The 16,563-nt window shown below is 36.0% G+C and overlaps 1 protein-coding gene across 1 annotated transcript in view; it reads left to right on the top strand.

Annotated features, from left to right (window-relative positions):
• The window catches only part of UGGT2 (UDP-glucose glycoprotein glucosyltransferase 2), a 107,345-nt gene that overhangs the window by 31,454 nt on the left and 59,328 nt on the right, over positions 1–16,563 (top strand). Inside the window, exons 11-14 of the mRNA XM_009891936.1 lie at positions 2,645–2,745; positions 6,543–6,642; positions 10,035–10,095; positions 15,414–15,505. Coding sequence (XP_009890238.1) covers positions 2,645–2,745; positions 6,543–6,642; positions 10,035–10,095; positions 15,414–15,505 — 354 coding nt within the window. The remainder of the gene's footprint in view (positions 1–2,644; positions 2,746–6,542; positions 6,643–10,034; positions 10,096–15,413; positions 15,506–16,563) is intronic.

The following is a 16,563-nucleotide window of genomic DNA, read 5'->3' as shown; positions in this document are numbered from 1 at the left end:
TGGCCTTGGGCAACCTGGTCTAGTGGGAGGTGTCCCTGCCCGTAGCAGGGAGGTTGGAACTCAATGACCTTCCAACCTAAACCATTCTATGATTCTATGACTCTGTGTTGAAAATTTGCCACTGGTAGAAATTCTGATTTTTTGTGTGTATGTCTTGTGAGTGTAAAGATGTAACAATTGTTTATTCATTTCAATTTATTGGTTTCAGTTTTCTAATTGTCTCAGAACGTATATAGTAAACTGTTTTCAAAGTATGGTTTCAGTTTTCTAATTGTCTCAGAATATATATAGTAAACTTTTCAAAGTAAAAAAAGTCCTTCTGAGTGACAGTAAAAAAACCCTTAGATACAAATGTGAAAACATGATGTTCTACACTAAATGATTGCTATTACTTCTGTTTTCAGAAAATTAGAATCAAAATGTTGGTTTTCAAAGTGCAAGTAATAGCACAACAACTCCATGGCTATGTGCTGTAGTTACATTAGGTGTTTTCAAGCTATGCTTGAAAAGATATGCTTGAAGATACGCTTATTATAAATGTCTTCTTATTTTGGAGTTTATGAATTTGTGTTCTGTTCTGGCAGGAACTCTTTTATCTCCAAGTTACAATCTGTTAGTCCAAGTGTTTGATGAAATTGGATGTTACCTTATTGAGGTCTATGGGCTGCTTCTGGTTTTCTGTTGATGGTTTCATTTCATGGTTTCTGTCAGCAGAAATGCTTCCATTTTCCTGTAATGGATCCATGTAGTGAATCATAAACCTCGGCTTTTTCTTCAAGAAGAAACTGAAGAGTGTGGGTCTTCTCTAATGTCATTCTCTCTTATTTTTTAAAGTAAAGTTCTTTGTAGATATTCTCACCAAGCTGTAAGTCTTCTCAGAATTTAGAGGTGCTAGTGCTGTCTAAATTCTTGAGAGCCCATCCCCTTTCTGACTTTTTTAAAGTAAACACGTTGAGATAGAAGTGCACTCACATCTGCAGGCTTCCCTATTGCTTCTCCTATCTGTAGAAATCTTCCACAGCAGGTAATATGAAATGCTTATGTCATGTTTTTATCTGAGCTTTTTTTGTTCTTGGACTGTGCTAGATTTAGTTATACTTAGGTTCTTGATGTTGCACTGTGGCTAATTTTTGAAGCTTTCAGACAGTTCCCCAGACTTCTTGACAGTATTTCTAGACTCCTAATTTTTTTTTCTTCTCATTTTCATACTGGAGATGGAAGAGATGTTTCCATAATCTTTAAATTGTCCCTCCGTTGTAGCCATGTCGAAGGTTATACATTTCTCCACTGTGAAATAGTTACAGATGTAAGCAGAAGACAAAAAAAAATTTAGAAATATAACTATTTGGTTATTCTAATTAACTAAATTCAATCCTCTATCATAATACATATCTAGAGAAGAGCAGCTTTTTTCACTTGCTTTAAGTGTGCTGAATTTTGTGCCCATGCTGACCTTAATGTAAGTGAACAAGAGAAATGAGGGACCAAGCATCAATACTAGAACTTGGTTAGGGCTTGTGTCTAGGTCTTATTTGTCAATTGTCTTTCACTCACACAAGAATAGAGGGTCTGAGCAGAAAAAAAAATGTCATGAAGGTAAGTTTGCAAAGGAGGCAGTAAAAGCAGTATTTAAAGAGATCAAAACTAGTTAAAAGTTTGCTACATCATAGAGGGATTTCTAGGAGTATGAACTGCTTGTCATTTGTAGGCCTATATTACAAGCGAGAAAAAAAAAAAAGAAGTTTCTGTCTTTGCTTCCCTTTTCAGCTGAGTATGCTTTTGTTGAGGAACCTGGATTATATTTTAATCCCAGAACAATAGTCTTCATCAGTGATTTTTTTTTTCTGTTTCTGTGAAGAACAACAGTTAATATCATCCAACAGCTAATAAAATGAGGGAGGGATTCCTTGTGAAACTTCTTAATTTCTAGAATAAGATATTACAGAACTTAAAAACAGACATCTAAAGCATTAAGACTTTTAGCTACTTGTTGCTTCTTGTTGTATACTTCCAGTAGAAGAGTCTTCAAAAATCTAGTTGTGCTTGTTTGATAGGCTGAAGTCTTTGCCCTCAAAACTTCTTTGCCCAATTATGTTTTCAAAAAAGACAGCCAAGCTTTTAGGCACCATTCTCTTCTTCAGGTCTGACTAGTGATTTGTGTGCTCACTAGCTGGATTTTTGTCAGTGATGTTAATTTATAAAAGATATTCTCAACATTGGCTTGGTTATGTCTTTTGTAAGCAATACAGTAAACTGTGTCAATGTACAGTTAATCTACTCTACAGTTAGTATACAGTTAAATATACATTATGCTATAGTGAACTAGCTGTACAGTTAACAGTATTGTGTATTAATACTATTTAATCTTTTAGTTTCTTTATTCCATCAAAATTTATGTGACGGGGTTTGAGATAGATCACTACAAAACAGTTGAACTCCTTGTAATTAACAGGTGTTTAGTCCTCAGAAATCACCTCTTCTCACCCCAAATCCTCATTTTTCTTTTAAGAATGAATTGAAGTTTTTTAATTCTTGTTTGTTACCCTGAGGATAATAGTATTAGCTGTGAGCAATACTGTGGATAAAAGCAGACATTGATGGATGTCACTGATTTTTACCTTTTTAAAAAAATGTTTTATTGTAGACAGATGCATCCTGATCTGAAAAATAATCTGAAAGAGTTTAAAAAACATCTAATTGAAACTACTAACAACATGGAACCACTGAAAGTTTGGGAGCTACAGGGTATGTATTGCATTTTTCTGAATTATCACAATACTCCGTTTAATTTTCCTTTTGTATGTTGATGTATCAACATTATGATAAAAGCTTCCTTTAAAAAGAGACATATGGTTTCATAAAAAAGCAGTATATATCAAGTATTTAAAAAGAATGTATTGCTATCTTGAACTGGTATTATATGCTAAAAATTAAAGGAGCATTGAAGTCATTTTATATATGGAGAATCATACCTAGCTTTGCTGATATTAAAGACAGAAAATATATTTCCCAGTTCTCTGCCTCATGTGTTATCTCAGATGTTAAATCTAGTTTCAGGGTTTTTTGAGAAATCAGGCAAAAAAATATCATTTTGGCATTACTGTTGGGTCAGGACAAAACACAGGTTAAGCCATTTTGCTTTCTTTAATTTATAAATTCTAACTTTTACCGTGTACTGGAGTTCACATTGATACTTTTTTCTTTTAATATAACCTCAAATAGAAGAGCATGCTTTTAAAAGCTTTCACATGGAAAAGGAGAAAAAAATATGTAGAAGTTGATTTCTAAACACCTTTTGTGCTGATGACGTGCAGGACATTCTGTAGCTTGAATGGAATTATAAATCACTCTAAAATAGGTCCCTAAAATGTCATGACACTTAAGTTTAGGCAACTAAATTTTACCTGTTACATTCTTCAGTTTTAGAGGATGAGCTGATCAAAACTAATTTACTTTTATACTACTGCAATGAAGGAGACTGTGCAATCATCTGAGCTTCAGTTTCCTTTTTGGACCCTGGCTATTATGGAGCTTGCTAGCAGTATCCAGTCTGAAACTGGCGGTTTGAGATAATTGTAGTTCAGTTGAAGTCTTTTATCAATAAACTCCCCTTCAGCTGCAGTATTTATCTTGGTCCAAAATTTAAAAAAAAAAAAAATTGAAAAACATTGCATTTCAGTTCTCCTGAGAAATCTACTGTGCGAATAAAAAGACAATTATATTTTTGTCTAGTTTTTTTTTTAATGATTGAATACCATTTTATTGATGTTCAAGCAGAAGCAGCTGTGAGGCTTTGATCCCTTTAGTGTCTACCTTCAAAAGCCTATATAAGGTCTGTATTTCGTGGTGGTCTTTTCTGCGGTGTCATGACTATATAAATAAAAAATGAAATCGGTGCTGCTCCCCAGGCAACCAGTTCGTGCAGTGTGGAAAGTAGTTAAGCATTGGGATGCTGTTTGTTGAGTGCCCAGAAGAGTGGTACTGGCTTGTGATAAATACATTCACAGCCTTTTCAGACAGGGTGTCTTCAACGCCCTCTTTGGATGGCACAGTTGTTTTGATATTTTTACTCCTGACATGACTGGATCCTTTCTCTAGTTTGTACTTAATGACTAATTCTAGTGGCTAAATTAATGGCTCAGCTACTCTCTTATTTCCTTTAATTAGCTTCCAAGTAAAAATTTAAATAAATTTAATGAAAATTCCTTCAGCTATAGCGCATACTTCTATTTATAAATGACCCTAAACACCATTCAAAAGTTGTCTTTCAAGACCTTTATGTTTTAGGTAAGTAGTTAGATTTACTATTCATAATGAGGAATTATGCACAGAGTACTTATGTGGTATTCCCTTTAATAACTCATTCTTTTATCTGTGCGAACAGCCTCTTGATCTCCAGTGCTTCACTAGCTTTCAAAGCATACTTTGAGATCTGCTTTAAGCTCAGGATCATCTTTTCCCCAAGGTGCCCTACACTGCGCTCTCAGCTGTGTTAGGGTGCCACAAGGGGAGGTCTGTAAGTGACAGCCCTGGACCAGAGATAACCAAGAAGGTAATAAGACACGTCAGTTTCCCTCGGTGGGATTTGAATATCTGTACTCTAAGCTGTTCAGCATAAAATGGGAATAATCAACAATTTATGAAGGATTTTAAGTGCGTGTCCTAAGTACACAGCAGATAGGGCATCACTCTCTGTAGTAACAGCAGCAATTGGGTATTGCTTCACCTGATCACAGCTTATGTGGCTGTTGAAAGGCATCTGAAAGGTTCTTTTTGAGAACACTGATTTCTTTATACTCTTTATTAAATTTATTGTGAAATACCAAGTTAACGTTCCACTTCTCAGACTCACCTTTGTTTCCAGCCAAGGTGTACCTTATTGGGCTAAACTAGGAATGCATGCTGTTTGCTTTTCTTGAGCTTTTTTTTTTCTAATTCCCAATTCCTTCGAAAAGACGGTGCCAAGTTCTACTAGGCAGCATCCTCTATGACTTTCTGCCCAGTGAGTTTTACTATATGTGGCATCCGCTTTCCTCAAAGTGAATAACCCAAGGCCTCCAGTTTCTGCTCATATGTCTTAACTGGCAGACTATGAGGGGACAAAGCATCATTGCCCTGAGGTAGTTAGGCAAACTGTATGCAAGGTACACAGAAGCACCTTGTATATTACTGCCTTACCCTGTTGGTACCAAAATTGAATTTTCCTCAGTCTCATGTGCCAAGATTTGTCATACCCAGGTTCGGCACCGAGAGAAGGCTAACTGAATTCCATTGTTGTTTTTCCAGTGGATAGGCAAATGAATTATAAACTGTCCTGATATATGCAAAATTACTTCACTCTGAGAAAAAGCAGAGAGAGAGAAATGAGATACCTTTAAAAATTTTGCTAGACACATAGGAGAGCTGAAATTTGACATTCTTTCAAGTCTATTTTCTTGTGAAATTTCCAATTTCCTGTGAAATTTCCAATTTGCATCAAGAAAAGTGTGGCCAGCAGGTTGAGGAACGTCATCCTTCCCCGCTACTCTGCCCTGGTGAGGCCACATCTGGAGTACTGTGTCCAGTTCTGGGCTCCCCAGTTCAAGAAGGACCAGCAGGGATCTGCTGGAGAGGGCACAGCAAAGGGCTACAAAGATGACTGGGGGACTGGAGCATCTCTCATATGAGGAAAGGCTGAGGGACTTGGATCTTTTTAGTCTGGAGAAAAGAAGACTGAGGGGAGATCTTGTCAACGCTTACAAATACTTAAAGGGAGGATGCCAGGGGGATGGGAGCAGTCTTTTTTCAGTGGTGCCCAGTGATAGGAGAAGAGGTAATGGGCATAAACTTGAACATAGGCAGTTCCATCTTAACATGTGGAGGAACTTCTTTACTTTGAGGGTGGCAGAGCACTGGAATAGGCTGCCCAGAGAGGTTGTGGAGTCTCCCACTCTGGAGACATTCCAAACCCACCTGGACGCTGCCCTGTGCAGCCTGCTGTAGGTGACCCTGCTCTGGCGGGGGGGTTGGACTAGATGATCTCCAGAGGTCCCTTCCAACCCTGACCATTCTGTGAAATTGCTGCAAACTCTTGAAAATTGTACATCTCACATGCTTAATACAGCCTTCTACGTTTAACGTATCTGTTCTCTGAAAATCTTGTGAGGTCCCGGGGCTGGAAGGATCTTATTCTTTACTACATTTATGGGTGTCTGTGGGTTGGTGTGTGTCTAGATTTGAGCATGATATCCTTGTGATACTGGTACTATACCACGTGATGAATTGTCTGGGGTTTTCAGTGTGTTTTTCTAAACTTAGAAATTACTTGTACAATGTGTATGCTCAAGAAAGCTGGGCAGAATTATGTAAGAAAGCCTGATTTTGGTATTTCCAATTTTTAAATGCCTGTTTTTTTTATCTTAATAATGTTACTTCGTAATCTTCTATAATGCATAATTGAAACATAAAAAATGTAAAGAATGAGAGTGTGTATATGGAACAGTTCTCTGATTGTAGGCAGTATTGATCGAGTGTGGTATTTCCAGTGGTTTTTTTTTTTCCAGATCTTAGTTTTCAAGCAGCTGCTCGAATTATGTCTGCCCCTGTTTATGATGCCTTAAAGGTAATGAAAGACATAGCTCAGAACTTCCCAATAAGAGCCAGGTATGAGATTTAAGCTTGTTTTTCAAATAACTGGTTTTGTGTTTGAAATTAATGACAGTAATACAGATTTATATCTGAATCCCGCAGTCAGATATGCATGGTTTACAGCTTGCTAGATGGATTCCAGGCAATTTAATCAAGTAGAAAATAACTCCTGGGAGAGCTCATGATCAGTCTCTGAAATGTTTCCTGTCTGATGCAGGAGATGCCATGAAGGTATCCTAATCTGTCAGGCACTTATGGTTGAATGCCTATTCATCCCTGCTTTTACTGGAATGATACTTTCCCAGGTGGGAAATTCTGTTGAATTAATAGCAGATCTACTCACAGTAGGAAGAAGCAAAATTCTGTTAATAAATTTCAGAAAGGATCCACCCACATTAGTTCTAAGCACAATGTTGCTGATAAGATGGGGTCCTGGCCCCATGTATGTTAGTGTTTTTATCGGGGAAGATCACAGATTAGTTAATAGAAGATCAAGATAAATCTTAAATAAATGAATAACATTTTCCTCTGTACTAATATTAAAAAGTGCTCTTGCTGTAAGCCAATTATATTGTAGTTGAGAAATGCTTTTCTTCATATTTAAGAAGTTCTTTGTGCAATCCAACCAGCAATATTTGCTTGAATTACTGAATTAAATATGATGCTAAATAAGGTTCTTAATTCAGTGTGCTTTCACATTTTACAACTCTTGTTTAATTATCACAGTGTTTCATTGTCATCTTTGATTTTCTGTTAGAGAAAGTCTACACTGTAATGGAAAAACTACCTTTGTAACATCTTGTTTCAAGGAAGAAAAATAATTTGAAAACGCCTGAAACATAATTATTGTGAAATAGTAAGGTATAAATTACATTTAGATTAGTAATCAGAAAATACAGCTTTCCATTAGAAGTAGTAGTAATCAGAAAATACAACTTTCCATTAGAAGTAGTGGAAACACAGTGTTAAACTGCAAGACCCATTCTGTTCTTTAAAAGACAGGAAAAAGTCGGTTTGAAGTATGCTAGGTGACGTTTAAATCATTCATTTAAAAAGTCATTAAATTGTTACGTCTCACTCTGACTCCCGCCGTGTATTTATGGCATTAGAGCACAATTGACCTGCTCTTCAAAAATTTTATTTTTATGAGTAGAAGTATAAGAAGACTTTATAATTATTTAAAGGGGAATTGCAGTTCATGTCCTGTATAATTTATTCTAATATGCTAATCTCACATGTTATTTTTAACATGAGAGATTACAAATATTTAAATAAAGTTGGTAGGTCTGTATTGACAACAGACTTAAATCAAAGGGGCATTGTGTAAAACAAAGCAAAAAAAAAATTGCACAAAATATATTTCCTTAATAATCTAATTATACTCAACTGCTGGGACACAAATACTAGTTTGGAAAAAAACCCAACCTAGAATAAACAGGAAATGAAAATATATTGCTTAATCGCTTTAGGTAGATAACTGGTCATTATGACAGTAGTGTTCTAAAATTGATTAAATTTCACACAGTTGACATATGGAAACAATCATTCTTTAGTTATGCAAATTTTGGGTTGGAAAGGCTGTATGAAAGTTTTACAACTATAGTTATTAAAATAAAAATTAAATATTCTATGTTTCTTAAAAACGGAAGAGTTCCATAGACCATAAATTAATATACCATTCCACTGGAAGTTTCTTCTGCTTTCTCGTTTATAACCTGAATTTTTGTGTCTCAGTATTTCCAGTTGAAAAGGTTAGTCTGAGCTGGATTGTGCAAAATGTCATCAGATGTAGACAGTGTAAGAACTGATACGTGTCATGGCGATATTTTCATAATTCATTTTCTAGGATATTTTTCATCTTTGATACATTGTATATGTGTCCTAAATATCTGTTATTTAAGAATACAATAACAAGAATTGTAATACTGTGTTTCTTGCTATCTGTTCATCATTCATGAATGTTAACATTATGAACACGTGAAAAGTTTTCCTTTTTCCCCTGATATGCAGTACTGTATAGCGACGTGTTCTTCCAGATAAAGAGTAAAGGTGCATAAAATTATGTGATTGAAAGTATTACAACCTTAAGGTCATACAAGAATATTCCTGCATCATGTAGAATGATAATTAATATCCATTTGCTTTCAGACAGTAAGGTGTTTCTGTTTGGTGAGTCTTTAACACTGTATATTTAAAAAAAATAATGCATAAAACTTTAAGGCTTTGAACAAATTGAACAAATGACTGAATTCAAAATGAACAAATGTATTTAACAAGTACTTTTACAGTTGTTACCTCAATTTCCTAGGGTGCCCTTCTCAACGATCGACCATCATGCTTTTTCCTTAAAATTCTACTAGAATCTTGCATCTTCAACTGCCGTGCGTAGACAAGGAGCTAGTTAAAGATTCTTTAATGTATTGCTTGCTTATTACCAAAAAAAAGCTATCAGTAAAGCTTACCTTTTGCTTATAAGAATTTTACTTTCTTGGTAAAGTTGGGCCAGCTTTGTCTTTTCCTTTCCACCTTTTTATTATTTTCACATTCATTTTTTATGTTTCTGACTTACTACTCTAAGCTATTTGGAAAGATTTAGGTTGTTCTTTTTATCTGTGCAGCTTTTATCACCTGTGTATGCAGAATTAAGCATTGATTCTGAGAGTTGCAGGCCCTGGGACTATTTATGTTGAGTTGAGCAAGATAAAAATCTGAACTTTTTTTCCCCTAGAATATTTTTTACTTGAGTTCTCTAAAACTATTGCTATGAATTCTGAATAATAGTTGTGGTAGTACTGCCACACATTAAATGTCCACCTTGCTATGGAGACCTTCTGTTAAGTAGCTGTCTTGCTTGTCAGCTAAGTAAATTGTCAGTAATAATTCCCATCAATTACAGACATTCTTTTAATGAGAAAAGTTCTGTAGTGCTCCTGAATTATGTCTGTTGCTGGTAGGAGTTCCTTGAAGCAGTGTCCTATATAGTCAGACTTTTGATTTGATACTCCAGTTTTCCGAATTTAAATTTGAGTTCAGATATTCTTTTCTTTGTACTGACAGTTTCTTTTAATATTTTTTAAAATCTTAATCAGCAATGTCTCCTTTTCAGCAGAAATATTTATTGTTTCTTGCTTTCTGTTCTACAATTTTTATTTCAAAACTAGTGAACACAGAAAGTAGTACAGTATAAGGTATATTTACTCAGTATTGAATACACTTACAACATTCTTCATGTGTATTGAGAGTACCTAAACTTTACGAGGAAGACTGTAGATTAGTTGAACAATAATAAGTAATTGAGCTCATCCTCCAATGACTACTGATAATAGTAATATATTTGAACCCTGTTGACTGTTTTTAGTGCTGTCTTTGACATTGCAGTTTGAGTTACAACTTTCTCATTTTTACAGGTCACTGACCAGAGTGCCTGTAGACAAGAAAATGCGAAATGAAATAGAAGAAAATCAGAAGGTTTGTTTTTATTTCTTCAAGTGGACATTTGAGTAATATTATCATATTACTGCTTTTGGAGGTTTTTACTAGTGTAGCAACTTTCACATGGTTTCTGTCAGAAAAGGAGTTAACTGTTCTAAACATCTTTTACTGAAGAAATAACATTGGAATAATGCAATTAAAATTTTTTACTTTCTGCTGTTCTTGGTACTTTTTCCCTTCTCTCTTTTGATTTTACAGAATTGGGCAAGGACGAACAATTTTTACAGAGTGGTGTGTTCAGTCGTAAATTGTATGCTGTGAAAGCAAAATAGGTATCAGTTAACTTTTCTAGAGGTTTGGTGTTGAATCTAGCCCTGCTGCTTAAATTGTAGTCAGCACAAGCTGTCCTGGAGCTTTCCACACTCTGACTAACGCAAACAACTGTTCTACAAGGTATTTTGGACGTTGCCTGTGGTAGATGGTGGATTTATTTTCATCCTCGATGCATTGCATCTTTTGTGTATCACATGAGGAGTCATCGTTCATGTGATTTTGACTGATCTGAGATGTATTCTAAGATGCCACTCTGTGTTCGTAGAGTTCGTGACATCTGTTGTATTTTCTGTCTCAGTTCAGAGTTTGGGGTTTTTTTTAATTTCAAGTTGACTGTTAAAATTAAATGTTGGCCACCATGCTTTTAGGACTGGTCACATGAAATGACGTCCATAGCACTGTCCTTAATCTTGATCTTCAGAACATATATTTTCATATGGTGTTAAGACTGACCAACCACCAAAGTGAAAGGGAGTTATTTCTTACTTATGACACTCCTGTACTTTTGCAACGTTTCCATGTATCATTTTTGCTTTGCATCTGTTCAGGCCTCTTCCATTTGTCTTGCCAAGACTAATATCTCTAGAGGGAATGCCTTTCCAGTTTCTTCCACCTTCCAAAACAGTGAACGATGTCTCTGTGGCAGTGATGCGGCCCTCTCATAAAGAGCTTGTCATCTCCATTGTAGCAAAAATTTCATATAAATATGTTAGGGCTCTCCACCACACAAAACTAACGTAAGGCTTTCCAGTCCAAAATAGTTTCTCCAGAGTATGATTGTTGGTATCAGGACTTGCCTTGGTTTTTAGTGAAATCTTTACAATGTCCTTCTCAAACTGCAGCTCTGTTAACACAAAAATAAAAAACAACTGGTTAGTCAAAACCTACTACTCTACCCCAAACTTTCCTGCCCAAATAGTGACAGGCTGAAGTGTTACATCCTTGTAAATGGTTATGCAAACCATTTAATAGGGGTTTTTTTTGTCCATAGGTAGTTGCATGTGGGACTGGTGTATTGAGAATACAATTCACGCATCCCAGAAGTTCACCTTCCTGAGCCCTTCAGCTTTCATGTGTGCGGGGTGCATGTTTGATTCTTGGGTTTTCACAGAGATCTTAGAGTGGGCTCTACATTATGTAGACCTCCTGTTTCTTGTCCTAGTGAGAAGTGCTGTAGTTTTTCCTCAAGGGAGCAAATCAGTGTCTGCATTGCTTTCTGTGTACAGCTGAGATACGCATTTTCCTGTATCTCTTTCTTGTTAGGGTTATAGTCAGGATAAAGCAAAACAAAGCCCTGATGATCATAGTTTCTCCAGAGTATGATTGTTGGTATCAGGACTTGCCCTGGTTTTTGGTGAAATCTTTACAATGTCCTTCTCACACTGCAGCTCTATTAACACAAAAATAAAAACCAACTGATTAGTCAAAACCTAGTACTCTACCCCAAAATGCAAAAAAAAGGTGTATCGGAAATCAAAACAGCTGTTATTACTAAATATAAGGATATTACTAAATATAATGTTTGAAATGAAGATATATGCATTTAGGCACATCTGTATGATATCTAAACTCTTGTTATGACACTGAAGATGTAGTCAGTGGACATCAAAAACATTTTAGCTCACTCAGTGGTTGTGTTGTGGGACATGGTTGAGTTACCTAAACCGGAATTTCTGATGTAATTTGAGATACCGCAGGCTATCCAAGACAGCCATACAGGTCCAGCAGATTTGTCCACTGGGACATCCTTTCCCTTCTGTCTGACCCGTACCTTCCAGTCCAAGATGCCTTATTCTGAGACAAATGACATTGGGTATCTATGGGGTTGGTCAGCTGAATCACTCCTATGATTCCATGACTATTAAATACATTAAGACGATCTTAGGCACCTATCGCACTAAGTTTAAATTTCATACTACATGCTACCTGAGGGTACAGGCCTTTAGAGAGCAAAAAGCTAAAAATCTGTTGAAGTAGGGAAACTTCCTGAATGCTGCAGCTAGAGCACAATAAATTGGCATGTGCGTTCTTGAACTGCAGTACATCCATCGAGCAGCAGGAGAGATATGATCTCATGCTGTGTGTAACTGGATGATTCTCTCTCAAGATAATGAAAGTTGAATAGGAAATGCAACGGGAGGAAATAAAGGTATTAAAAGTTGAAAGGCATGTGATGATTTAGGTGTAATGAGTTGATACCTAGCGAAGAAATAGACAAAGAACTGCGATAGATAAAAGGAAAAATAAAATCTCATTAAACACAAGTCACAACTTCTAGTGCAATAATATGCTGACGGTTTAGCAAGAAAATACTATGTGAGTATTATCAGCATTAAATTCTAGTCTTAGATGCTTTAATACTCCTTCCATCAAAGTTGTTATGGCAAATGGATGCTCTTCTGAACACTCACATGTCTAGCATCAAAATTGTATAACGAGCCTCAGCTCTGATTCGGCTCAGTTATTTTCCTACTGCAGTACTGAAGGATTTGAAAACCTTTTAGACTCCCATTTCAACACCTAATGGCTGATACTTTTATCATTGTTCTTGCATTCATAATATTAGTTTTTGTATGACCTACATCAGCCGGTTGCAGTCTTCCTCAGTGTCTCTGTTTACATGAGTGTCGGGGCTTATAGGAATGACCCATAAGCTTTCAGTAGTGGTAACAGGTCTCTTATCTGAGATGCTGATTTCAGTGCTTCAAGGAGAGGGACTGCTATAGCTGATCTCACGAGATCTGCGAAAGAGCCCCGAAAGATTCTGGTAAGATTTCTTGAGACTGGAGTCCTCCTTATATTTTTGCTCCTCAAGTCCAGACGCATTAAGGGGGATTGTTCTGTGGTTACAGCACTTCATGGCACAATGCTGGTATTAAAACTGGAATCCAGGGTGGATTTGCTAACTACAGAAAAATTTCAGGTATACCTAGTGCACCTTGAGTGCTTCTCTGCCTGGTGTTATCACTGTGTGCCTGGCTGTTTAATTTTGTCCCATCTGCCCATTTTGATTGTGTCTCGGTTTCAAACTCTGTATACGTAAAATGTTCAGAAATTCCATGTACTGCAAGGGCACTTGGCATTGCCAGACATCTATGAATTTTGGCTGCTTATAAGGGATGTGTAGAGTGAGACCTTGGGAGGGTGTATAATTATGTGTGAAGCTGTGGTAGGAAAAATGTAAATGTCAGACACCAGCCCCTACTTGTAGTTATTGTTTTAATGGTTGCATGAGGTTTAACAAAGATAAATATGAGGCTGTAGTAATCCAAGGCAGCAGTTAGTTATAAAAAGATAGAAGTCCTTCCTCTTCTGTACCAAGTTTTGAGACATACCAAAAAAAAAAAAAAATTCTGTAGTTTAGATGAGTATAAGATTGGGAATACAGTGTGTTTTATAACTCATAGCATTATTGGGATACAATCCTCCCCCAAATCCACCATGTTCTTCACATTATATCTGACTTTGAATATATGAAGTATTTTGATACTTTATAACAAACGTAAGTGATTGTTACTCTTTTGTAAATCTACATACAAAAAAGCAATGAAAGCACTACAAAGTTGAGGTTACACCATTAGAATAAATTAAATTTACAAATTTCAAAAGCTGTTTGTCAAGGTCAAGGACGGGTTTTGGACTTTAATAAAAATTCTTTCTGTGTTAAGCTCTGGCTTATCACAGCTGCATTTTTCCTTGGTGGAGAGCCCTGCCTTTCATACATTGATATCAGGTGCCATTACATATTTCCGTTCTGCTTTGGGTTGTGAAAATGTTTATATATACTAAGGAATATGGTACCTTTCTAATGAATGATGAGTAATATGCAGATTTCTTGGATTACAAGGAGCTTCAAGTGCACTGTTGTCTCATTTATGTGGGGTTGCACTTAGAACGCCACAAACCAGTTAGCTTTGAGTTTACTTACATTCAACTGTGTGAAAGTAACCGCGCTACTTTAAAGGAGTAATATCACTTTAAATGTTGTCCCATTTTTTTCTCTCATTTGTTAAGTGGCAGTGACTCATAAGTGGAGTAATATATGTAGCCTGAGTTGCTTGCTCTAAGTGTGCTTTTGTGCAAAGTGTGCTTTTTGTTCACACTTATTTTGTTCCGTAAGTAGGAGCTAAATGGGGGGGAAAAAAACGATCGTTCTCAGCTTGCTTTTTTTTCTGCCTATTTTCGGTGCTTTCCGTTCCTCTGTTGGGAATTAAGACAGATCTGGAACTCTGACTGCTCCTCATGGGGTGAGTTGGAATAAACTGCTGCTGTTGCTCCTGTTAGTTATCTTGCTACAGCCACTGTAGATTGAACAGTGTGGTGCCTCACAGCTCTGAAATAAAATAAGTCATACCTTAGTCCCTAAACAATTCCTTCCTCTTGTATTTCTTTATTGTGGATTTTTTTACTTTATGCAAAGCAAAGATATGTTACTCTTTCCATATTTTTTTTTCCCCCAAGGCCCCTTTGTTAGATGAGACTGTGCCTTTCTAGTCTGTCTTTCCTACCTCACCCTAAAAATTGCGAATATGTATTTTTGGAATTGTGAAAGATTTTAAGGTATTGAGAAGCTAGTGGAGGTCTGAAGGGCACATGTAGGGTCTCACTTTGATCTCTGCTTGGACGTGAATGGATATGTAGGAGGAATATGCCGGGGGTAATTTTTCAAAAACTTAAGAGCCGCATTTCTGTATTTGTGTGTATTTTCACTTTCTGTTGGCAGACACTGAGAGCGTGTTCTTGTCTTTACCTTGTACAGGTAGGGGCAATGGAGATTGTTTTGGGGGGGATTATCAACTATATTCATTTGTATTTTTGTTAAGCATTGAAAGTGTGTTAAATAGCATTTATAAAAGTATGCTGTCTACATTTTCACCAACAACACTCAGCTAAAAGAAGAAATTATGTGGAAGAGATTTCATGTGTCTGTTGTGTAGAATTACTTAAAGTTTTACATAGTTTTGTATCTGTATGTGTGTGATAGTGTCCTAAGTAACTTAGGAGTACTTCTTATTTTTAAGCATTTCCATGAAATACTTGGAATCCAACCTGGAGAAGCACGTTTATTTCTAAACGGTCTTCATATTGACCTGGATTTTCATGATCCTTTTAGGTAAGATGGTGTATTTGATTTGAAAAGTATAAGATTACTAATAGTGCTGCAAGACTTGTGCTTATGGTGATAAGTAATCCCATCTGTTGCATTTTTGGGGCCAGGAAGTGCTCCAACAAAGGGAATATTGGTTTACAGTGGTTTTACTTTGAATATGAACATTGTATAAGTAGCTGAAAACTGTATTTTTCGCTTGGAATATGTTTTATAATTTGCTTACAATTTTATGACTCACCATGTAAAATTTATTTTAAAATGTAAGGAATCCAACATGTATGTATTAAAAGGTGGGAAAAGCACTTAAAAACGTAAGTTAAGTGCTTTCACATCCCTATTTCTTAAAAATTAAAAAAAAAAGAATTGCAGGCAGTAAATTTAGGTACACAATGCCTTGGGTTATTTTTGGTATGCTTGTGAGTCTGTGTCTGGCCACCTTTTATAATAGGTTCTGTTAATGCAGGATTAATCTGCTTTTAGTATAAGAAATCTTTTTCCAGTTTGTGTAATTATAGTATAATTATTTTGTGTGTGACTTGCCTCTTTTATGCAAGCACTTGTAAACTGTAAACATTTTCCCTTGTATGTTGTCAACAGCAGGACAGACATGACTACTTCGAAATCATCTTTGGTGACCTGCAAACTGTCAGTAAATTTACTGACGCTAAGTCTGAGGGGTTTTTTCATTTTCCTATAATTCATCAGAGTCTACAATTTTTTTATTTTCTATTTTTTAACTCAAAATGTCTTCTTTTCTCCTTCAGAGAGATTCTTAAGCTTTCTTGGTTTTGGCATTTATACGTGCTATTTTTACTTAACTTTTTTCTCCACCAGAGTTTTGAAATGGAGTTGCTTGCACCTTTTTTGATAATGATGCAAATATTAATAGCACTTTTTAATGCTAGTGCTAGGTTTAATTTTAATGTAATTTAGAAGAAATCTTTCAGAATACAGAAAGCTCAAATGAAACAAGATAGAAATGAAGGTGTTTGGAAAATCTTGCCTGCTGTGTTCTAGTAGGTGAATACTTCAGGTTTGTTCATTTACATATTGAATTTTCA

The sequence above is a fragment of the Charadrius vociferus genome, unplaced genomic scaffold (assembly GCF_000708025.1).
Source record: "Charadrius vociferus isolate BGI_N301 unplaced genomic scaffold, ASM70802v2 scaffold110, whole genome shotgun sequence".
Classification (NCBI taxonomy): Eukaryota; Metazoa; Chordata; class Aves; order Charadriiformes; family Charadriidae; genus Charadrius; species Charadrius vociferus.
The sequence above is the reverse complement of the archived record's forward strand: the minus strand, read 5'-3'. Positions and strand labels throughout refer to the sequence as shown.